The 24,725-nt window shown below is 40.7% G+C and overlaps 3 protein-coding genes across 3 annotated transcripts; 1 reads left to right on the plus strand and 2 right to left on the minus strand.

Moving 5' to 3' along the window:
• Positions 1–467: 467 nt before the first annotated feature.
• On the minus strand, positions 468–8,186 carry psmd10 (proteasome 26S subunit, non-ATPase 10). The gene is made up of 5 exons (XM_006781746.3): positions 7,473–8,186; positions 7,264–7,362; positions 6,964–7,110; positions 1,134–1,300; positions 468–890 (listed from the first exon to the last, which is right to left on the minus strand). The coding sequence occupies exons 1-5, from the start codon at positions 7,584–7,586 to the stop codon at positions 737–739; spliced, it is 681 nt and encodes a 226-aa protein (XP_006781809.1). The 5' UTR covers positions 7,587–8,186; the 3' UTR covers positions 468–736.
• nxt2 (nuclear transport factor 2-like export factor 2) lies at positions 7,907–11,260 on the plus strand. The gene is made up of 4 exons (XM_006781747.3): positions 7,907–8,089; positions 8,172–8,258; positions 10,668–10,812; positions 10,949–11,260. Exons 1-4 carry the CDS (start codon positions 8,075–8,077, stop codon positions 11,131–11,133), a joined length of 432 nt encoding a protein of 143 aa, XP_006781810.1. The 5' UTR covers positions 7,907–8,074; the 3' UTR covers positions 11,134–11,260.
• On the minus strand, positions 11,249–21,033 carry acsl4a (acyl-CoA synthetase long chain family member 4a). The gene is made up of 15 exons (XM_006781745.3): positions 20,932–21,033; positions 18,570–19,109; positions 18,301–18,478; positions 18,063–18,172; positions 17,537–17,675; positions 17,300–17,450; positions 16,970–17,093; positions 16,314–16,385; positions 16,070–16,209; positions 15,801–15,973; positions 15,444–15,518; positions 15,161–15,349; positions 14,900–15,014; positions 12,649–12,806; positions 11,249–12,536 (listed from the first exon to the last, which is right to left on the minus strand). The coding sequence occupies exons 2-15, from the start codon at positions 18,924–18,926 to the stop codon at positions 12,379–12,381; spliced, it is 2,139 nt and encodes a 712-aa protein (XP_006781808.1). The 5' UTR covers positions 18,927–19,109; positions 20,932–21,033; the 3' UTR covers positions 11,249–12,378.
• Positions 21,034–24,725: the final 3,692 nt, after the last annotated feature.

Here is a 24,725-nt window from a genome sequence, read left to right on the forward strand (position 1 = left end):
GTTGGCAGTACTATAAATAACATATAACATATATTGCATGACTACTACAGGATTTAAATAGCTGTTGTGGCTGGGAAGTTGTCAGGTTGACATGCTACATTCAAAGGTACGCATTATTTAAGATTTAGCTTAAAAACAATGAAGCTGCACAACTTTTTATTTGTTATTCAGTTAATCTGAAACCTGAGAAGTCCAAAAATGGTTTGCTTAGGATTCTTAATGTCCAGGGTTTTGGGGTGTGGTCAGATAAAGCTCTGTTGCACATTTAACCATATTCCACATAGCCACACCTGTATGACACCATCACCAGGTGAGAGGTTAATACTGTTGCAGATAGGCAACAATATTTTCAGTTAGTCTTTAAGGAACCTGGGTATAAGCTAATAATAAAAAGAACAAAAATGTAGGAAACATTCACAAAATTTTGTGCAATAATAGCTTAAATTACTAAAGGCAGCAGTACGTCATTCATGAACAGCACATTTATTAACAGGTTGAACTTCATGTTTTACATTACAATTCAAATTTAATAGAAAATAGCCTGTGGGGTTTGAAAACCTGTGCTCAGACAACAAATAAGATCTGTGCAGTCTCAAAGCACCATCTGAGTCCATCATCTCATCTTCCACACGGACCGCTTAAGGAGGACTGAGCGGGATGGGAAATCTTAGAATGTAACTTGGGGGTTGGTGGTGGGGATTTGAGCTGGAACAAGACGCGTCGGTCAGACAAAGCATCATCCCTCCACGATCCGACGGAGTATGTTCCCAAGACTGCCCTTTGCTATCTGGAGCGGGGTCTTCTCCTCCTTGTTCTCAATGTAAATGCTCGCTCCATGTTCCACCAGCAACTTGGCTGCTTCAACACGCTCCTCATCGCATGCAAGATGGCTGGGAGAAGAAAAAAATAAAAATCAATGCATAACTATAAATACAGAAATGCCTTTCTCCCCCCCAATGCTAATCACACTGTATAGCTATATAGCTGTATAGCTAATGTGGTTGATAACTTCTAGTACTGTTAGGGTAAGTAAGAAAACATTTTATTTTTTAGGTATAATTAGAGTTCATCTTTGTATTCATATTGCATGATGTTAAAAAAAAAAATTGCATTTGACATATATGTAATCATACAGAGGTGTGTTGCCCTGTGAGTCCTGAATATTTGTTGATGCACTCTGTTTGAGAAGCAGCTGGATGAGCCGGTAGTTGCCCTTGGCAGATGCTCTGTGAAGAGGCGTAGAGTCCAGCTTGTCAGTAGCATTGGGGTCTGCTCCATTTTCCAACAGCAGCAGGGCAATCTGCAAAGAGGCAACAATGTTTTATTCACAAGCTGAACACCACACTTTTACATCCAGTTATTTCTAGTTTCTATGAAATACCCGTTTTCAGATTTCGTCATTTTGGTTACCACAGTCATGTGGAAGTTTCATGTTAGGAAGTGAGACTGAAAGTTAGGTCAATCCTGACTGGGAAAAAAACCTGTGGTTGAAATAAAACCCTGTAAATGTAAAATTAAATCCATTCATGTCATGTCCAAGTCCTTGTGAGAGAAGACGATGAAAAAATTCAGTTTCATGATCTTTTATATGCACATTTGATTTAACAGAAAAAATGCATCTTGATTGTTGCAGTGTTTTGGACCCCGTTTCCCACCACCTCAAGTCTCCCATATATACATAGGTCTTTATTAAATCTTTGTAATCTTAGCAATGATATAGATACTGCAGCATACATGCTACAACAATGCCAGGATATTTGAGATAGCTTTGTCCTTATATTGTTATATTATTATCAGTTATATTGAACAAAACATTCTTGTTATCTTAAAAATAAAGCTGTAGATAGTGATTTGGGTGTTGTTGTTTTTTTTAATAAAGCTGACAAATCACCTTTTCTTATATCCAAGTGATCCTTCTCAGAGAGCAAGAGGGGATGTATTGATGTATTAGTGATGATGGTTCAGAACAAATAAGAAATGTCCAGGAAAACCTTCTAATACTCCAGATAAAAACAAATACATAAATAAAACTTCATTACATGTCCAGAGGAAAGGTTAGAGTCTAAATGAAACACATTACAAGCACGTGTTGACGGTATCTTTGTAATACCTCTATGTGCCACAAGGGGGAGACAAATATTCAGCACAACAAGTTTATTGTTAAAGAAAAGCTGTTTTGTTTTGCACATTTGAGAAGTATAAGCAACCTATAATTATATTTTACTTATTCCTACAGGGTTTCCTTAAAAGTACTAAAGCTCATATCTACAAGTTTCATTCTAAAGAGAAAACTTTATGCTGATCTAAGAAAAGACGAAAAGGCACAATCGAATCCTGGTACCCTGGATGAGAACATGTTTCAAAAATTTAATAACCTGTTGCGTGTACAGGGCGTGACTTATAGGTGACAGAGAGTGGTTACTCATAAGCCAAGCCCTGTGTGTATAGGGCCCAGCGATAATAAAGGGGTGGTAGCACAGGGGTAATGCGACTCCGAAGGCACAGGAATGTAAAGCCAGTACAAAACAAGCAGCTGTTTTTTTATGTGCATTAAAGTTATATGAAGATTTAACAGCGCAAATGCAAATTCCTTGCTGACAGTTTAACCAAAAGGCATTTCCAGTGGAAATTGGCCGACATATCCTCAGCATGACCATGTATAATATCCACAAAACTTAAAAAGAGGTTATACACACACACAATACAGTAATATTATGTTGAAGCACAGTACGTATCACTCTGCGAGGCCCCTGCCTACGATAGCCGTAATGCTCCGACAATCCATCAAGCGGTGCGGCTCCATAGCTTAGCAAAGTTGTACTAAAACATTTGACAGATTTTCGAGTGCCGTGTACCACATAAAATCGTTTCGAGGTCAGTAAACACAACCAGAATTCATACATAAGACACACGGGATTATAAGGGGCACTGTCAATTTTCAGAAAAAACAAAGGATTGATTTTAAGTGTGCCGTATTTTCCAAAAAACACGGTAATAACGACGGCCCGCTAGCATGCGCTACCAAAAATAGTGCTTTGTTGTATATCTGACGGACGAAAGCTAAACCAGTTCCACACCACTGAATTTGCAGCATTTTTACAAACCAATTCTGGTTCATCCTGTCATTCAACGATCCGCTTTCGCCCGTCTCATTCTCCGTCGCCGAAATGCTTTTTCCGCCATGTGTATGAAAACAAAGGCACTGCGCATGCGCGTTTTACCCATATTCTATCGCGATATTTCATTTTCTTATCGTTGCCCAACATTATACCGGTATTACCGTGAACAGTATGATATGGCCCAGCCCTACTTTCTATATTTGTGTCAGTACTCAGTGTGAAGCACCAGTAGAGCTTGTGTAGAGAACAAGAAACCCACCAGTGTAACCCACCATTCAGCACCCCACCTGTACATATTACAGGGCCCACCTGCTGGAAGCGAAGGCAAAATTTGAAAAATAAAAAAATTAATTAAATAACAGCAACAGATAAACGATTAATTTGAATTAATATGTGATAATTCCTAATGATTATTACTATATTGAGAGCCAGTGTTATTGTACTAATGTCGGGTAAACTGGGCCCTGAAAAGTCCTACTTGGCATAATTATCTTTTTTCAAAATGCGCATTAGCTCAGATCACATGACCATAGCTGACTGAAGTCTTGGTGTGTTTCACTTCAGCTTTCAGTGGCTTACCCACTGTGTCTAAGTGTAGAACAAAAACTGACGACATTGCAAACTATGGAAATACCAGCAGGCACCAGTTCTACCCCTTTATGCCTACAGCTTAAATCTGAAAATACCCTATCGGGCTTTTAAGGTTGTGGGTAAAAATGCTTAAGAGTCATCAGCAGCACCAGGAGTGGCAACAGCAACCACACCCAGGTTTAGTGTCACCCACAGTATTCACAGTGTAATTACTGATGGCACTGTAGAAGTCAAAAAATACATACCTCACTGATACATAGGGATGGGTATCGTTTAGGTTTTATCCGATACCGGTGCCAAACCAGTACTTTTGAAACGATGCCGGTGCTTAAACGGTGCTCAAACCGATGCTTAAAGAATGGAGAACACAAAATTGGTCCAAAAACCTCTCATGTTCAGCTGTTTTTTTGTAAAAAGATAACAATGTTAGCCTTTTCTGCAGCTATGGGGCATATATGGTATCACTCTTGGCTGGAAGCAGTGCTTAAACAATGGAAAAAACACAAACTTTGTCCAAAAACCTCTCATGTTTAGCTGTTTTCCACTTTTTCTTTGGTCATTTTAGCCTTTTTGGCCAGGGTGACGGGAGTATCTGCCATCAAACAAGAAGACAGCCGCATGTAACTACAACGGTGTTTGCTAGTTCACCTTACATGCATTAATGTAATAACGTGGTTAGCCTACTCAACGTAAATTACACACGAACATTAAGCTACTCACGCAGAGAAGAATGGCTGCTTCTGCTGCCATCATCATCCGTCATCATTTCTGCTACACTGGATGGGGTTGGGGCCAGGACTCTACTCTTCGGGTTTTTGGGGGATGTTGCTAACTCCGGGTCCGATAACAGGCACCACACCCGTAGTAGATGTGCTCGGTGTGAGGTGTGAGGTCTCGCAGCGGCTGTTTCATCGGATTTGAGGTGTTACCTCCTTTGACAGTATCACAGTATCAGCTTAAAGCACTTGTTGCAGGCTGCTGAGTTTGCATCTTTTGCTGTGAAGTACAGCCAGACTTTTGACTGCTTCGCCTCGGGCATTTTTAATCTGTAGCTCTGCTCTAAAAGAACGTACGTACCTGGACCCGCCTACTATCCTCGGAAACATAAAATGATTGGCTAGAATCTAAAGTGTATCACAGCTCAGGAAAAAAAGCACCGAAATGTGCGCTGCTTTTCGGTCTGGTTACTACCGTTTATGACAGAACCGGTACCCATCCCTACTGATACATTTGTTCTAAGGGCACATGCTGCACTAATGTATTTGGAGCAATGATGTGGTGTTTATTCAAATGTTTACATCTTGGAAAAAAAGTAAAAAGAACAAAACAAAACAAACAAAACTTAAAACCAATATACACCCACAAGAAGTGTACTGTTTAATTGTAGTTTTTCCAAGGCTGAGGAGGAGGTTTGTATAAAAATAAAAATAGATAAAAATAAATAATAACTAAGTGCAGAGTCTTTAATATATTAACATGTGTGTACATGCGTGAGACATGCTTCATCAGTCTCAAAGTTTTTCTGGCTTTGGTCAATGAAGATTTCTCCAAATCATGCGCTGGTCATAATTATTGTTAGCCTGGTATAACTTAGGGCTGCTCGATTATGGCAAAAATGATAATCACGATTATTTTCACTGAAATTGAGATCTCGATTATTTGACGATATTTATTTAACAATAACAATGTATTGAATAATGACTTTAAAGATTGTCAAAAAATTATATAAAATAGTGTGCAAATACTGATAACAGTGCAAATGTTTGCAATATAAAAAATAAATGGAAAAGGTAAACATCTATGTTTAGTGAAGTTTGCAGTGTTGCTCTGTAGTGCAGCTACGACACCGTAGCAAAGTTTACACACTATGTCTACTTGATCCACATCTGACTCCACGAACCCATAATGTTTCCACACCACTGAAGTCTTTTTTACCTCTCTTTTCAACCAACGGCAGTCACTCTCCTCTCCAAATAACTTCTGCTTAGCTTTCCGAGCTTCCCTCGGGTCCTGTAATTGTTGTAACACGTGTTCGAAATGCAGAGAGGTGCGCTCGATTTGCCACATGGAGCAGCGCGAGAGCAAAGCACGAGGAAGGGGCTAATAATCGGCTCAGTCATTTTTAATGATCGTTGAAAGCCCAGATTGTAATCGAGATTAAAATTTGATTAATTGAGAATTGTTTAGAACTGTGCAAAACACGTTTGTTGTGTGTTCACAGAGTAGACATCATCAAGACATGACAATAGTAAAAGTGGCCAGTAGGTGTCACTGTGGAAATTGTTTTGAAACCTCAGTACAATCCTGGCACAGCTGCTTCAAATGTTTCACTACTTCACACAGCTGTGCTTTGCCCATCACTAGAAGACACTCACAGCTGTACTTCTCCCCAGAGCTACACCACTGACAACAATTTTAACCAAAAGTTTCACATTTAAATTCATCACTCCATCAGATGTGTTGCCACTGATTTTAGTCCAGTTCTTGTGTAATTTGTCATACTTCAGCCTTTTGTCCCTATTTTCCTTCCTTAAGAATGGCTTCTTGACAGCCACCCTCCAGCTGAGACCATTTCTGAGACTTCAGTGACCATCAGATGGGTCAACAGAAGTGCGAGATGCATCTTCTCAGGTTCTATGTCAGGTCTTTCTTTGATTTTTCCTATTTTTGGAGAAAATGACTTAAATATGTTGTTGCATTTGTTGTAGATTGCCTGCCACTTCTTTTGTCGTCCACTTGTCTACTTTCTTTTAAAGGACATACTGCACACCGTGGTGAGGTTTGCCATGTTTTCGGCATACAAGACATTTTATGCCTTTCAATCTTTTTAATCTCTGGCATTATTGTAGATTTAACTAAAGAAATGGGAATGAATTGTGTTTTCATGACAAGCTGCTATTAACAAAGTGCCTAAAGATACAATTTAAAACTGGTTCTTTGCTAATTTGTCTGTTATGTGCAGCCAACACTGGCTCATCTGAATTAGGTGTCTTTTTTTGTTTGTTTGAATGATTCATAGGTTAGTGTTATGTGGCTTATGTGGAAAAAACACTTCTCTGAAAATTGTGAGGTATAAGAACTGGACCGAAGATAAGTGGAAAAAGCAGACAAATGTCCAAACTCTTTTGCACAACACTATATAATTAATTATATGCAAAAACAAAGCACCACTGAACTAAACAGGGAGATAACACAACTGTATTAACTGACTGCAGAAGTATGGAGGACTAATACTGCAACCTGTGGATGTTACCTCATATCTGTCTTTGGAGGCGGCATAGTGCAGAGGGGTGCATCCATTTTGATTAACTGAGTTGAGCTGAGCTCCTTTGGATATCAGAGATCTTACAATGTCTTCTCTGCCTGCAGATGCTGCAATGTGCAAAGGGGTCCACGAAGCCTGAAAGGGAAAACAAAACAAAACACAGACATCAGTGGCATCACTCTGAAACAATGTGTTCATCCGTATATCTCTTGTATTAATGGTCACATGGCATCTTATAGGGAGAAGTCTGCAGAAGGAAAGAATTAATGTACACACAAACAAACTTACATCATCTTGCAGGTTCACTTCAACTCCCATGTCAAGAAGAAACTCCACAATATCGGTGTGTCCAGCAGAACAAGCCCAGTGCAGCGCGGTTCTCCGGTCCTGAAATCACAGAAAGTTGTGTTGCTTTAAAAAGAAAATTATTATTCCGATTTACTGTAGGGGGGGAAATGAATTCCCGCGGGCTGTACTGGTGGGTCATGTGTTCTTACCTGGTCTGTTTTGCAGGCAAGCGTTTTATCTGACAGGATGCACTGTTTTAATTTCTCAAACTGCCCCGTGTAAGCAAAGTTACACACCTCCACATTGGACACCGACCCCTCCATTCTTAAAATATAGCTAAATGTCCAAATAAATATATTAAAGCTCACTGAGGATACTCTTTAGTTATTTAGTTTAATAAACCACAGAAGCAATGACTCAGGAAATTATGAGCTCTCTTTCCGCGCTGGTTGACCTTTTCTTTTCAAACTAAAACTCATCACCAAAATGGTACTGACTTTGCCACGCCACTTCCGTATTATTGTCCATACAGTCAACATTTACTACCACTATTGTTTCCTTAAAATGTAAAAAAACACCACATGAAAGTGGAACTCGGAAGAGAGAAGCACAAATGAGTCTGAAAGATTGTACTGACATCTTATTTTGGTAGGCAGAGTTGGTGCCCCGAGGAAGTAATACCCAGTGTGATAGAAATGTGTTGGTTGCTAAAGGAATAACAAGAGAAGAAAAGAAGTCTGAATTGTGAAGTTTTCCCAGTCTTTTTGTAATATTTTTGTTTTGAGTTGTTTCCAATAATTTTTCCGTTCATATGGCAACCACCCTGGTAAGCTTTTCCATGCCGTTTCCAAAAAACACACGTTAAATCACCGTGTCCAGCTTTGAGTAATACGTAGTTATCTCTTCAGGATTTCAGGACTCATGCCGACCAGTCATGCAGATATTCAGAAGAATTTGTCAACATTTATTACGACTGTATGGATAAGAAGAGGCGGGTGAGTTTTGTTTCTGGAATTTAACTTAAATTAATTTGTAAGACCAAACAAATACGGTGGCCCGAAAGTGCCGTAAATACGCCCCGTGTTACCTTATTTTCCACATGTGGTCAAGTCAACACATTTCTTTGTCTTAAGTTCTGTAATCCCTAAATGTGAAGGACCAATAAGCGTTGAATCCGTAAAAAAACAACCAACCAACCCCCGGTCATTCCATTAGGCACACATTTCTAGTTGCGCCTCTCTTTTTCCTTCAGTCCCGTCTTAAATCTTCATGGCAAAGATTCAACAAAGTGATTTTGGTGCTTGTGGACTTGACAGCATCACAGATTTGTCAGCTGCATATCCATGATGTAACTCCTGTTCCACTTTGAAAGGCCAAGTTGGATTGTGATCTAATGACCGGAGGCCATTTTACTACAGTGAATTCATTGTCATGTTCAAGAAATCAGTCTGAGACGGCCTGAGCTTTGCGATGTGATGGAAGCGGTTGAAATAGTCATCACTGTGGTCACAAGAGGATGCATATGGTCAGCAACGTCAGCTAAGATGTGACATTTAAACAGCTGGTACAAAGGAGCCTAATATGTACCAAGAAAATGTCCCATTACACCAGTCATTCCCAAAGTCAAGAGTGCTGTGACCATTTTAAAAAACAGAAAATCATTTGGGACCCACCCAGTTCTAAATCTTAAACTCTTATAAAAATGTTAAAGACCAAACAAAAATGACGCATTTCATTGAAAATGTTATTCCATTAGCTATAAATTGCTAATGTTGTGCAGTCATATGAAAAGTGTTAAGGCCAAAGTGTGACCCACTCCTTCAATACAGAGTTTAAGTTAAAGTAATGAGTAATATCACAAACTAACCACCTCCAGTTACCAATTTTAATTTCTGTTTCAGATAAATGTATATAAATGTTTAAGTGTACATTAGAGGTGGGAATCACCATACATCCCACGATACGATATTATCACAATACTTAACGCACGATACGATATTATTGCAATTTTTTTTTAATATTTTGCGATATTCAGATTCTGTACATAAAAGTAAACTTTAGCAATATTAATTTTCTCTAATAACAAAGCCTCACACTCAGTCTTTTTCTCATTTCAGTCAGTTTTATTGTTGACAAACTGAACGGTTTGTATTACAGTCTAGTCCAACTTAACTGAATGCAACCATCTGGTACAATTATAGCTATTCTGAACTATGCAATTTATGAAAACTATGCAGCCCATTCAGCAACTGAAGAATTTGAAAGTAAATTAAAACAAAATATAATTTTACATTAAATAAAAAAGTTTTAAACTTAATTAAAATAAAACATGTCTTAAATGAAAATAAGTAAACTGTCATGTTTATTGCTGTCATAAAAAAAGTTAAACACATTTGGACAGTGAAGGAATGTCAGGATTCTTGCTCAGAAAAAGGAGCTGATCAACATGCTCTGAAGTCAGAGCATGTTCCAGTCCACAAAAACATTTTTTTGTAACAAAATATCGATTTCTGCTGTCCCTGTATCGATACATTATTAGCAAACAAAATATCACGAGACTACACAGTATCGATTTTTTCCCCCACCCCTAGTGTACATACTTGTGAGTAATTACAAACTGATATTTCTGTTATTACTGCAGCCTACCTGCAGTACATTTTGTTGCCTGCCGGGGGTGGGGCAGCCCACACTTTGAGAATCACTGACCTACGCCATCACACCTCCACCATCCTTAACTGTTGATACAAGGATGGATCTGTGCTATCACTTTGTTTACAACAAATTCAGACTCTGCCAAATGTTGCAGCAGAAAGCAAAAATCATCAGATCAGGCAACGTTTTCTAGTCTTCTGTATTTGGTCAACTTTAGTTAGCACGTGTGAATTGTAGTCTCCGCTTCCTGTTCTTAGCTCGAGTGGCAGCCTGTGGTCTTCTGCTGCTGTAGCCAATCTGCTTCAAGGTTTGAATGCATTCACAGATGCTCTTCTGGGTGTTTCATCTGTTTCATCTTTACGTTTTTCATCTGTTGGCCATTATAAGTCCTGATATATCTGATATATTGGTCAGTACATCGGTTGGGCTCCAGCTTGAATAAGTACGTAATAATGTGGCCAATGAGTGTAGGTTATAGCATGTTGAAACTTAGCTTTAAAATCTTCTAAGTAAGAGATATTGTGAAGACCTCCTTATTGGGGCCTGTGATGTAAATTTATTAAAGTGGATTCAACTGTGAGCTCCCCACTAGCTCCTCTGCAGTGAAAGCAGTCTTATTCTTAAAGTGATTATGATCTTTTAAATGAAAACTACTTTTCAGTTTCACTAGAGCTAATGAGCATGGTGCTCTGCTACAGGCTGATGTCACTGTTGCTGTTAATGTTCACCATTTTCTGGCTCCCATGTGCTAGAACTTAATCCGGCTCTACCTGGACAAGGCCACCTTGGTGTGGAACGGGAATGCGGTGTCGGGACAGGAAGCCCTGGGCGAGTTTTTTGAGTCACTGCCATCTAGCGAGTTCCAGGTTCAAACACTGGATTGCCAGCCTGTGCACGGTCAGTGGGTCAATCCCAAACTCACATTTGAACTATTAAATTGATCCCTATTAATCATATTGTCTCATTAAAATGTGAATGTAAACGTTTATTCTGTTGCTGCTTTAGAAAATAACTTTAACTTCTCCTCATTCAGAGCAAGCAACCCAAGGCCAGACAACACTGCTTGTGGTGACCGGTGGCACAGTCAAGTTTGAAGGGAACAAACAGCGTTTTTTCAACCAGAACTTTCTCCTAACAGCTCAGGCTTCACCCAACAATGATCAGCCCGTGTGGAAGATCGCTAGCGACTGTTTCCGCTTTCAAGACTGGAATAGCTGAGGCTCTGCTTTCCCCTGAAGTGTACAAAGGCCTCAGCAGTGATCACCTTTATAATAATAAATATTGCATTTGTATATTCAGGTTTTTTGTAATAAAATAAAGTGTCATACAACACTGAGTACGAAAAGGTGTTTATTCTTGAGATGTCGAACAAGGCATGTGACTGCAATGATGGGAGTAATAAATACACATAGGTTCACCAAACAACTGAAGTGACTGCCATCGTCTGTGTACTTAACTTTTAACAATGCAAATCCACCAACATGACAGTATTTGGAAAAATACATAGAAAACACATTAAAACAGAGTTCAGAGGATCCTTTATACCAAATCGTACAATAACCTATTAACTGAGGTAAAGTACGCACAGTATTACAGTATGCCAGTTGTGACTATAATAAAGGCTAAGCAGTTTAGTAGTTAATCATGCTTTTTTAATAAGGTGCCTACAAACATTTGTCAAAATGTTTCTATACCCCACATTTGACAACTTCATATATTAAAACATTTGTCCGTCTTCCTGAGTCATTTAGGCCAACACATTTTGGTCTTCCTTTCTTAACAAACCATTAAAATAACATTAAAGCATAAATAAAACACAGGTAAGAAACAAAAACAAAGCTACAGACACGGACAAACGACTGTAAATGCTCTTGATCGTGTCGATGTGTCTGCGGTGGGGAGTATTTTTCCTTTCAGTCAAGTAAACACGGCATTCAGCCTTTTTTGAAACTTTTCTTTTTTACTGTCTAGCTACCACCTCTGCTCGACTACATGAGAACTGCAGACTGAAGGCACCTTAACATCAGTACTCCAACTTTACAAAACAGCATGACATGCCTCTGCGATCATGGTGGCATTTTTTTCCTTTATTTTTTGAAACATTTTCAATAAAAGCAGCAGCAAGACTTAAGCAACATGTGGACCGAAGGTGCCGTTTCTAACAGCTACAAATAAGAGTCCCAGCAATTTCCAATGGATGGCAGTTGAGAGCTGCAATAGCTTTTCACCCTTCTAATAACAAAAACTGATACTTTGGTGCATCTCTTACAAACACAACTTCTCACAGTCACACATTCTCTCTCACACACACACACAGCTACAACTATTTACAGCTTACGCTTTTCTCTGTGAAGCTGTGGAACACAAACAAAGTACAGCTTTGTAACCAGAGGAATATTTACACATCAAAATTGTGGTTATGGTGAAAGCAGTAACTCCTGGGTGGTGTGGGCCTGCTGGAAGTTACTTCCTCCCATACATTCTCTCTATGTGATGGAGATAGTGGTTCTTCAGCTCTTTCCTCTTCAACTTGAACGCATCTGTGACTAGGCCCGTTTCAGGCGTCCACGGCTCTGGACTCAGATGCACCTTCACTGGAATCTCAAATCCCTGGAGTTTAACTACAAGGAAGGAAAGTGATGTTCAGACACATTTGGACAAAGTATGGATAAAAGCAAAACTTGCATAGCTTCTATTATCACAATGCTGTGAAAAGACTTAATGGACTCTTACTGTTAGTGGCGACCTCCTTGATCGCCTTCAGGACCTCGCTTTCCATTTCAGGATTAGTGCAGATCTCCTCCCATGTCCCCTCTATGCCCCTCTGTTTGGCCAGTTCTGTGAGCTTTTTCTGATTGGGAACCACAAAGCTGATCACATAGTTCTGATCACTGCAAGGGCACACAATTTAAAAAAAAAAAAAAAAGAAGAAGAAGTAGTTTAGAAACGGTTCAACATTACGTTGCATGCCCACCACTGAACAACTACAAACGAAATAATTAATTCAAGTTGCAGCCGTAATCACTTCAGTCTAATTAGGGGCCAAATTTAATTGTTCCGATATCAGCTGAAGTCGAAGTGAGCGCTACATTTGTCGATTCAGTCGTCATTACGACACTTAAACGTCACTTGGAGTTCTCATGTCAGCCAGAGTGCAGGTGACACATCTGAAGTGGGAAGAATTTCGTGACCGTTTGGGTGTTCACACTGAAAGCTGTCAGTTCAAGTGTGTAGGCGCAAAAGCCTGTCAGGTAATTATGTATGAACAGTAACAATTTGATTTTACTGGAGCTTGGAGAAGAACTCAGACTGGAAATGATTTAAAGTGTTACCATGAAGGTATAATAAGCACAGGGGGAAAAAAACAAAAAAGGCAAAGAATGACTGCAGGAGCGGTGCTGAGTGATGTGGAATGATAAAAGGAGAAAAGAATTCAAGGAGTGGAGCTGTGAGACACAAGCAAGTGCTGGCAACGTTGAGAAATACTGCTACTGTTGGGATATCCTGAGTAACCATCTCTGTGTAATATTATGCAATATACCATATTTAAACTGTTCTGACAACACGTCAGTACTGTTGTAACTAAACCGGGTGCCCCTTTTCAGAAGCGGAACTAAACCTGCCTGCATAATTAGAACAGTACACACATGTTGAACACACTGGACTAAATTTAGGTTGAAAAACGTTTTCCTGCACATTATGTTTATATTAAGAGCCCAGAAATAAACACTTACTTAACACTGTATTTGGTCAGAAAAAACAAAATAATAATAATAATTAAAAAACAAAACACCTACCCAATGAATTAAACCGTAGCTTGCTTAATTCAATATGTTAAAATACATTACATGGACAAAAGTGCTGGATGACCTACAGGAGCTGCTCAGCCATGCAAACCCACACCGTGAAGCTACCCGTGCACAGTGTTTATGCTGATGTTTGAAACTCTGCAGTTATTGAATCAGCACATTGTTGATGACTTTATAAAACCCTGCTCTGCAACTTTACATGCTCTGAGTTGCTGTGGTTCCAATAATACATTTACAGTCAACTGTAGAATATCTAGTAGGGAAAAAATGTCCCACACTAACTTTGTCCTATTACAGCACCACACTCACATTCAGTGAGCTCTTTACAATGACCCACTCTTTCACGGATGTTTGCAAAGGCAGATCGCATGGCTAGGTGCTTGGTTGTATATGCATTTGGCTAAGAACAGAAAACAATGATTGCAAGGTGTGGCCCAATTCTTTTGTCCATATACTGCATTATGTACTGCATTTATGATGATTGACTGATGATTTAAAAAAAAAAAGAAAAAAAAAGTGTCATTCACATTTTCAAATGGAGATCATCATCTCAAATCTCAAGTGTGAGATAAGTGAAAGACATTTCTATAGATACGCAATCATGTATAATACAAAGAGAAACAGCCTGTAGCTGATGAATATACCATACGTACAAGTAAACATTTCATGGAAATGTCATCTGGGTTATTTACTAGTACCTTTATCTTTTATCTCATTTCCTGGTTCATTTGCATCAACCGATAAAAAACCCTGACCCTGAATAACATTTCCTGTAATTCTAACTTTATGCAAGTAACTCGTGAAATAATATTTGTTTGTACCCGTCATATGCAAATCTGTGTTTAGTCAGTGTTTATTAGCAAACAGTCAAACATGTGAAGAGTGAAAAAATGTTTGAAGAAGCACTCGTGTTCTTAAGTTTAGAGTAAAAACACAGACGCCTGTAGCAGTTGAATATGATGTTTGAACTGTAAACAGCTTGTGGAAAGGTCACCATCTGCAAATTCATTCAGCTGTTTCCCCATATCATTTATAATCTGCCATTATACTCGTTGATCCAGATGTAAATCATATATTGGGATATGAAAAAACTTTGCCTTTAAATTGCATCTCCTACCATTTTAACTTTCCCTGAATAAATAAGGAAAAAAAAAAAAAAAAAGTAGGTCACTCACCTGTTTGCATAAGCACAGATGTTGTCTATAAGAGGGCAGTTTTTCAGAGTAGATTCCACTTTACCGAGAGAAACGTACTCTCCAGCCTGCAGTTTCACCAAATCTTTCTTGCGGTCTTAATGAGAAAAAGTAAATGATAAATGGACTGATTTTTATATAGCACTTTTTTAAAAACTCCACTTAAGCACTCAAAGGGCTTTATACAATACGTATCATTCACAGTAGCATCCCACCCCCATCCAGAAAAAGAAATATACACACCAACAATTTGTAGACAGCCATCTGGGTAAACCTCTCCTACATCTCCGGTGCAGAACCATCTCTGACCATTTTCATCCACAAAGAAGTCCTGATTGTTGCCTTCGCTCCTGTAGTAACCCATGGTTACATTGGGGCCACCAATCAAGATCTCCCCTCTTGGATTTGGCTTGTCTTTACTGGTGTAGCCACCTGAGTGAAAATAAAAAACACATGAGTACGCTGCAATGGAGATCTTTCCATTCTGCACAAGCGTGTCCCGGCATGTTTTCCCCCCCAAACATACCTTCAGCCCAGTCCCTGAGTCTAATCTCACAGCAAATCAGAGGAGCTCCAACACGACCGGTGCTGATGTCTTCAACTGTAAAATGAAAAACATTTCTTAAGAACAGTCATTTAAACATTATTTTCAATTTAGGCCCATCTGCTTCTATACTGAGGTATTTGTTTTTCCTGTGTGACTATTGGCCAGGCTCACTACAATAATGACTGCTTCCAGTCAGCAAATACTAGGGAACTGAGGCACTTTAGTTAATCCATCTTAAAATAAAACTGTAAGTCAGGATTTGTTTCTTTTACATTAAATAATGCCTAAATTTGAACTCATCTGTCATTATTTTGGGCACTCAAAATGTTATCTTACCCTCTGTGATAGTGCCTGCTCCACAGGTCTCAGTGAGGCCGTAGCCCTGGCCCACTGGACAGCAAAAACACACATTCATAAATCTCTGAGTGGCCGGGGACAGGGGGGCTCCTCCAGACAGCATCATCCTCACTCGCCCACCCAGCAGTTTCTTTACTTTCCGGAACAACAAGCTGCAAAGAGAGATCACGCAGTGTTTTGATTTTAAGTTAAACAAGCCAATCGCGTTTTAGTGCAAGGGTCAGAGGAACGCATAGGATGCTTCTTACGCATTGCAGAGTGGTGCGTCATAGCCCCTCCTGATCTGCTCCAGTTTATAATTGTAGCCCAGTGTAAACAGCATCTTCTGAACAAAACCCATTTCCTGCACTTTGCTCATCACGTTCTTGTTGATGCGATCCATGATTTCCTTTTTGGACCAAACATATAGGAGTTATTTAGACACCAGTTGGCAAACAAAATAAAATAATTAAGCAAGACACGAACAGGATAAATAAAAAACAAGGTTCTTACTGGCACAGCTGCCATCAGTGTGGGCCTGAGCACAGAGCAGTCTCCTTTACTTCCCTTCTTTATCCTGGTAGACTAAAGAGGAGAAGGGGGAAAAAAAAGAAGATTGAAATAATTGTCCAACGTTTGTAATGTAACTCCTCCTCAATCTGCCCTGCTTCCCACTGATGTGACTATTGTGGTCACAGACTACAGAATCTAATCGACAAAGGCAAGATCAAGTCACACTGGTTTGTGGACAAACTCATGCCTCAAGTTTTAATAAAACCAGCCATTATTAAAGTGTTTCTCATCATTTCCAACTGATTTGTTGCGCAGTTAGCAAAACTTCCAGTGGGCTAAGTTAGCCATCTCCTTTAAGTAAGATTAAAAAATAAATATAAAAAGCTGTCTTTTTGGAGAGCTACTGTTTGCCATGATAAACACGATTCACATCTGGTTTTGTGAACTCTCGTTTCCTCAAATCTTTACAATGTAGATAAAGTGTGGACCGATGCCACGGCATGCAAGGGTCACAATGGCCACTTAGACTGTGAAAAACAACAGGTTGAAATAAACCAGACTTTTCATCTAAATATTAACAGCAACACCACTAAGAGTCAATTAAAATAAAGACTACAGTGACAGAAACAATGCAACCTGGCGTCGGTGCTGCTTACCTGGTCTGACAGTGTCTGTGGGGACGAATAGCCAATCCGACAACCATATGTGACACAGGAGATTTCAGCTGTCATTTCCAGAACATGAGCCAGGGGCAGATAGGCTATGTAGGTATCATTAGGCCTGCCACAGTAGAGTCATTGAAAGTCTTGGTTAGGACCAACGATTAGTAGACATTTTCGGTTCCTCTTTCCAATGTTTACACTGAGGATCATTGACTGCACTTCCTTAGTTCCAATTTGAAATAAACTTTCTTTTTTTCTTAGATTTCTTCACATCTCCAAGTAGCCTTACTAAAATACTACAAATCAGCCATTGCTGCAACTCACCCGAGCCCAGGGATGCGTTCACACTGGCCTGTCATTCCTGCAATTAGGTTACTGTGGACAATGACAACTCCTTTGGGTCTGCCTGTGGAACCGCTGGTGTACATCACAACGGCCAGATCGGATGGCTGGGGCTCAACAATTGCCCTAGCCACTGTAGAACAAAGGAAAGCGTTACTGTCTTGTACTGTGCCTGAAATAGGACAAAAAGCACAACCAGAGTGAGTCAGAAATACACACCATTCTCCGGCTGCCTGCCCATCTCTCGTACGGACTGCATGCTGCGGATGGAAAGCCCTGCTGGGTAGCCTTCTGTGTTCATTTTCTTGTCATCCACATAAATCACATGCTTCAGGTTGGGGATCTGTGGCAGTACAGTCTATGCAGAAAAAGCAAAGAGTAAAAATGTTACAGGAGGATGCCCAAGTACAAGATTTCCTTCTATAAATAACATTTTTAAAAAAGTGATAGTCCTTTTGGGATTTTCTTTGTAACAGAAAGCCAGTAAATGCATTTTTAAAAAATGCTTTAAAAAAAATCAATTCTGTGTTCCTTATTTCATCGATGAAGCAGTGGACAAAAACATTATTCTGGGTTTTCCAAACTTTAATGTTAACTATTTGCTACATCTTAAATTATAATCATGTGATGATAATTGAGGCTGGTTAGATGGTAAACAAAGACGTCTCATGAGAATAATCATATCACTGCTTTTCTTGTTCTTAGGAGTGGTGGTTAGACCATGTGCTGTAAAGGATTAACTCACTTTCAGCTTAGTCTCAAGGAGCTCCACGCTGGTGATCAAATGTGAAACACCCGTCTCATTCAGTCCAAAAGCAATCGCCTCCTCCCCCAGTGTGGCGTAGAACGTCACCACTGCAATAATAACATTGTTTAAAAAAGGGATCTCAGTGAGTGAGATAATTAAATTATGAAACACTTAACACAGCACTCACGCTATCTGACCCCAAAACCTTGGATTGAACGCGCTGAGATATACTTACGTGGGAAATTGCGTCTGAAGCATGCCTGAGCAGTGATCATCCACTCTGCCCTGGTTTCACAGAAGACTGCAATAGTGCTTTTGGGTTGCTGCCCCAAAGCCGCCAATCCACTGCCAAACTCACTGACTATGGAGTCGAGTTCATTGTAGGATAACCATTTGTACTCCCCCAGGATCAGCTAAAAGGAGAAAGAGTCACATAAATAACACCGAACATCTCTGATCACTTAAGCTTCTGTCAACAGAGCAGTAAACTCTAAGTAACCATACCTTTTTAAAAACTTTGCCGTTGGGCTGAGTCTCATTCTCTTCGCTCAGAATCTCTCGGGTTCCTAGACAATCAGCTTCACCGAAGCGCTGCACAGCATGCTTGAACAGCTTATCGAGTGTGTCCTTGCCTGGGAAGTCTTCCCTGGCCAGGGAATCAAATTGGTCCACGGAGCGGTATGGTCCCTCGGCACATCCTGATTTGGAACGGGCTTTTATCCTCTTGGACAGAGCTTTTCCTTGGCCAGCTCCGGTGAGGTAGTACCAAGGCAGGAATGAGACTATTGAGTACAGCCATATGATAAGGTGGATTGGAAAAAGGAGGATAGATTGGAGGACAGAGTCTGACTGAAGACCCATGCTTTTTTCTGGAAGGGAGCTGAGCAGCAGGTTATCAGAAAACTTTCAAGCTTGGTGGTCCCAAAGATGTTTGAGATGCGTCAAGAGAATTGTGTTGGACGGGAAGAGGGGAAAAAAAGCTCTTAAACTCTTAAGAGTCCCACAGTTGTAGCATGTAAATATTTGGTCCACAAAATGCTTAAGCTAAAGTTGAGACAGAAAAGAAAAACAAAAAAACACAATACAGTCAGTTGATACAGTTCATTCATCAGCTGCCTGTGAGATCACTTAAATAACTCACGTTAAAAGTCAAAAGCAAGAGAGTTGATTTTCACCCAAATATCTATCACATGCCAAAAGATGTCACAAAAGGGAAGTTGGCTGGTTAACTAAGTTTGTCTGGTGGTTGACTTCTTGCTTAAAGGAACTCTGACAAAACACTAGATTGGAAATAAAAAGTGAACTATTAACCATCAGTATCTGAGGCTTATCTAAACCCTTCCACCGCTGTGCTACCTCTTCTTACAGACAGGAAGACTGCACTGTACACGGCAAGTATCCACAGCCTCGCCACCTCCTCGCTGCGTACCAAACCGCCTCTGTATGTCTGAACGCTTTCAGTGCTCAGCTCCTTATAATGTCCTCTGCTGCACTCAAACACCTGCCTACTTTTAAACAACAGGTCAACTGAAAGGTCATGGAGGGATGAAGTAGTGCGGAGATGTGGTCACTCTGACCAGACTGGCTACTGTCCAATGAGGATTGTGCTGCAGACAACCAATGACAATACTCTTTAGGCTCACCCCACTTGGTGGTCAGGGAAGGGTCACTATAGAGCAAGCTCAGCCTGCTGATATCCTCGGAGTGCAGAGGCAGTCAAGTAGTTAAAACAAATTGTGTCTCATAATTGCAAAATGTAGTCAATATCCACATGTTTGCTCTGTGGCTAAACGTCACGTGCTGAACCCGTTTAGCACGTGAAGTAATTGTAGCCTACAGCAGTCAGCTATTAAGTGGAAAGTGTCTTTATGGCACAAGACAGACACCGGTTACCTGCAAATAAAAGAACACTGTGTACTTAGCTACATTAAGACATTTATGCAAAGAGAAGGTCAAACCACGTAACTGGCTTTCCCAATCCTGAAAGCTCACACACTTCATCGTGAATCATTTCAGTGAATCATATCCTCAGTGTACGTCACATCTGTCCATACATCTTAAAGAATGACAGTGCACCCACAGATGAAGCAAAGCGGCGGAGAAAGAAATATTTATATGTCAGCATCTTTTTCTGGGCTCTTACTGTGGAAATAAAAATACCCTGAAAACATTCCTGTGTGATGACAGGACGTGGGGACGGTGATGGTGATGATGGAAAAGCCATGGTTCACTAGTTTAAAGCAATAGTTTTTCTCTCTCTCTTGGGTGGAATTGAATAAAAGTAAATTCAAATCATTTTACACGGGAATACGGGAGTGAGTGGTTCGATGCAAATCTCCTCGCACGTCTAAATCTAGTTGTGAGTGATAACACGTTATCTAACGGTAAAAAGCCCAACACTGCATATCCGTTTAGGGCATGTATTGCCAACAAAAGCGACAGTTTAATACCGGGAAATGTTAAAGTTGTAGCCGGGGTCTGCCGTTTCCACTTGTAACACGTTACGCTAAAACACCATGAAAAACAATACGAGCTGTAATTAAAATTAAAGCGACTTTCTTGCTCCCTTTACATAATTGGTCTGCTTCAAAATAAGGCGAGCTGGGAAGCAAATCTGACCTCCTTATCTAGAACTGAAACGACAATGGGTCAGGAGCGGCATGGCAGACGAAATGATGACAAAAGCCGCCGCACGTTGCTGGCACGGCGCGTCTCACTGGCAAGTTGATTAACGTTAGCTGCTGTCGCTTAAACCTGCTCAATATTAGCAGTACATATTAACTAACGGATAAAGGCTCTAATGAGATTACAGCGGTCAGCTAGAGAGTGATACCCTCCTGTATTGGCAGGCTGGCAGCGTTCTTACCTTCAGCTGAAGAAAGCCCGATCAGCCGTGTGCCGCTCTTTCACGAATGACCGAAAGTTACCTTTTGTCGGGACCTAGAAACCCGGAACCACTACGTCATCTGATTCCATATTTCTCGACCAATGAGCAGCCAAAGCGGATTTGCGCTCTCTTATGCTACGTCCGCTTAAAAAGAAAAAGAAAAAAAGAAAAAGGCAACAGGAAGTCAGTAATGCGTATGTTCTCTGGCTCTGTTACAACACCTGTATTTTTCTTTCATCATGTAATGGTTATGTGTGTATTTTTCCGAAGTTTACATCCAAACAAAAGCAAAATAATAATAATAAAAAAGTTACCGTACTTGCACTCTTATCTAATATATTTTGCAGATAGATCTGATAATTGAGATCAGATCATTTGTTTACATATTATGCAGCTTACACAAATCTAGCTGAGATCTGATAATTTATGTTTATATATGATGGAGCTTACATAACCCCGTATAATATTAGATTGAAACCTGGTTTTTACATTTATGATCCTGCTTTGATGTGTGCCTGATTTGGTATTTTTATTAAAGTCACTAAAATTCTTTCAAGTACAAGCACCATTGCCACTCATTAAAACAACAAACGGCTGCGCATGCTCGGAGTGCACCAGTGAAGACAATGCATTCATCATCACAGAGCATGCCGTGAGGAACACCTTCAGGAGGGTGAACACCAGGAAGGCAGCAGGACCAGATGCAATGAGAGCTGAGAGCCTGCGCTGACCAGCTAGCACCGGTGTTCACGGAGATCTTCAACCTTTCCCTGGCCCAAGCAATGGTTCCCACGTGCTTCAAACAGTCCATCATTGTCCCTGTTCCAAAGAAACAACAGCCCGCTTGCCACAATGACTACCGTCCAGTAGCACTGACTTCAATTGTAATGAAGTGTTTTGAAAGACTGATGAGAGATCACATCACTTCTTCACTTCCTGCCACCATCGACTCATTTCAGTTTGCTTACCGGACTAATCGTTCCACAGACGATGCCATATCTCACCTGCTCCACACATCCCTGAGTCACCTGGACACTGGCAGAGGGAATTATGTTAGGATGCTGTTCGTGGACTACAGTTCAGCATTCAACTCAATAATTCCCTCTAAGCTTTTCACCAAGTTGACGGATCTAGGACTCAGCTCATCACTGTGTCAGTGGATCCTCAACTTCCTCACAGACAGACCCCAATCAGTGAGGGTGGGAAAACAAGTCTCCCCCTCCATCTCACTCAGCACTGGAGTGCCTCAGGGCTGTGTTTTAAGCCCCCTGCTGTACTCACTGTACACTTATGACTGTGTAGCCACATCAGACACCTCCTCCATTGTCAAGTTTGCTGACGACACTGTTGGTGTGGGCCTGATCTCCGACAACATCGAGACGTCCTACCTGGAGGAGATTAGGAACCTGGAGACCTGGTGCCAGGAGAATAACCTCCTCCTAAACGTCAGCAAGACTAAGGAGCTGATCGTGGACTTCACTACAAAGCAGGCGAGGAATTACAAGCCCCTCATCATCAGTGGCACGCCAGTGGAGGAAGTGGACAGTTTCCGATACCTGGGTGTCCACATCACTCAGGACCTGTCATGGTCCTGTCGCATCAACACCCTGGTTAAGAAAGCCCGTCAACGTCTCTTCTTCCTCAGAAGACTTAGAGACTTTTATCTGCCACTGAAGGTGCTCAAGAACTTTTACTCCTGCACCATCGAGAGCATCCTGACGAGAAACATCTGCACCTGGTTTGGGAACAGCACCAAGCAGGACAGACGAGGACATATATATACATATATGTATATGTATATATATATATTTATATCATAATAATCTGACAATACTATAATATTGGCCATATTATATTTACATTACCATAGTGAGATGACTTTAGTCTCATGAACAACATTAACTAATTATTATTTACTAGCTAATCTTAAATGACTGTTCAGTACAGAAATGAATCATGTTTTACAGTCCTGTGGTCTCAGCCTCAGATACTCATCTAATCAAAGTGATGTCATGACAAAAATGATTGACCAACAAAACAATTTTCTCCTTCATTTATGTCAAACAAAGCTGTATGTAACGTGTCTCGCGGTTAGTATCATGGTTGCTAGGCAACCTGAACAGCGCGACGAAGCATATACCGTCCCATTTCACACGCCTCTCACTTCCGCACTTCTCGTACTTATAGGTTGTGTCCAAATTCATGGGCTGCATCCTCCTGAGGCCGCATTTGTAGACCAATTACGTCACAGCAACGCGCCGAAAGCTGTCCAAATTCGTAGACTCCTCCGAATGCAGCCGACAAATGCGTCCTCCTTTTCCCCGAATTTGAAGGATGGGTCGGGTGTGTCCTTCGTGGCCTACCATATCCCAGAATTCATAGCGCGGCCCAGCCAAACTCCAGTTTCCAACAATGGGGGCCGCTACTAAGTTTTAAAATTACTCTTACTAATCTTTCTGGGTCACAAAATAAACTTTTAACATATTTTCAGGCGTGAAAGTAGCTGTGTAAACATCAAATAACTGCTCGGTTTATCAAGATATCGCATATTTGCAAAAGTGCTTCAACGTTTTCGGAGACGTCTGCTACCCACCAGCTCGATAGCAAGCCGGGAGCTCGAGGGTCACTGATGCGGCCGAGAACGGCACAACTCCCGGCACATCATTTTCAGATCACCGCGGACTTTCGCTGCTCGGTTTAAACGTAATATATAAGTCACTTAGACAACCTAAAAATGTTATTGTTGGGCTTTTTTCAGTGTTTTGTTTGTTCGTGAGTAAATCGGTTTGGCTGACATTAAAGTTATTTGATTAGATTAGATAAAATAAAACTTTATTAATCCCCCAGGTGGGTTCCTCCTTGGTTTTTACACAGCTGACTAAACGTCAAACAGAAAACTGATTAAACAGAAGTATGAGACAGTCGAGAATTTACACCAGTGTCCTGTTATATTTTAGATAGCAAGGAGCAGACGGCTGAGTTTATTAAACTCCACCGAGACAGCGGTGACGCTAATCAGAAGGCTAGACCGTCCAATTTCACGGCCGTTTACTTCCGGCCTACCCGACCTTCTGAGGACCCGGCCCACGTAGACCGCGAAGGCCGGGTCCTCAGGAGGATGCAGCCCATGAATTTGGACACGACCATAGTACGCACCGTACGTAGTACGCGTACTTCAAGCGTGCAGACCCTGAAATGGGACACAGTCCTTGACGACAAGCTGAGGTAGCAGTTCAGCCACTTGATTCATGTTACAGCAGCTAATGAATGAATGAACATGGTGCAATAAAAGTACTTTTAAAAGTACATTTTTCCAAACACTTAAAATTTATTTAAATTTACTTGAGTATGATTAGTGGTTGCCACCTCAGCATGCAGTCAAGACCTATAGTGTCTTGCTAATGATCTACTATTCAGGTGTGTTGAAGCAGGGACACATGTTAAAGATTCAGGATACCGGCCCTCAAGGACTGGAGTTTGACACCTCTGCATCTAAGCAGTTGCACCAATGAGAATGCACCACGTTCCTGCTTGTAGTTCCTTGCGAAGGCTTAGGAAATGATACTTCTAAAACACCATTCTACCAGAACCCTACGGCATACATAAGTCAGGCTGTTACCACCACCGCTCAGCTGTGGGGGGCTACAAGTATGATGTAAACAGAAGATTCTGAGCAATCCTCCCTTATGATAAGGTCTGGAAATCATGAGCTGCACCTTTCTGTAGTGTTTTGCAAGAATGAATGAAAAAGCGTACTGGAAAGCGCATATACC

The sequence above is a fragment of the Neolamprologus brichardi genome, chromosome 2, assembly GCF_056152115.1.
Source record: "Neolamprologus brichardi isolate AB-2024 chromosome 2, ASM5615211v1, whole genome shotgun sequence".
NCBI classification, from domain to species: Eukaryota; Metazoa; Chordata; class Actinopteri; order Cichliformes; family Cichlidae; genus Neolamprologus; species Neolamprologus brichardi.

Bases quoted from the DNA above. Each gene is read 5' to 3' on its own strand.
- psmd10 (XM_006781746.3), bottom strand. From the start codon at position 7,586: ATGGAGGGGTCGGTGTCCAATGTGGAGGTGTGTAACTTTGCTTACACG. The intron at 7,363-7,472 runs GTAAGAACACAT...CTGTGATTTCAG, and splicing joins TTGCCTGCAAAACAGACCAG to GACCGGAGAACCGCGCTGCA. The intron at 7,111-7,263 runs GTAAGTTTGTTT...TTTCCCTTTCAG, and splicing joins AAGTGAACCTGCAAGATGAT to GCTTCGTGGACCCCTTTGCA.
- nxt2 (XM_006781747.3), top strand. The intron at 8,259-10,667 runs GTGAGTTTTGTT...CCCATGTGCTAG, and splicing joins GTATGGATAAGAAGAGGCGG to AACTTAATCCGGCTCTACCT. The intron at 10,813-10,948 runs GTCAGTGGGTCA...CTCCTCATTCAG, and splicing joins GGATTGCCAGCCTGTGCACG to AGCAAGCAACCCAAGGCCAG.
- acsl4a (XM_006781745.3), bottom strand. From the start codon at position 18,926: ATGGGTCTTCAGTCAGACTCTGTCCTCCAATCTATCCTCCTTTTTCCA. The intron at 16,210-16,313 runs GTAAGAACCTTG...TGGTCCAAAAAG, and splicing joins CACTGATGGCAGCTGTGCCA to GAAATCATGGATCGCATCAA. The intron at 12,807-14,899 runs GTGAGTGACCTA...GTGCCCTTGCAG, and splicing joins ATCTGTGCTTATGCAAACAG to TGATCAGAACTATGTGATCA.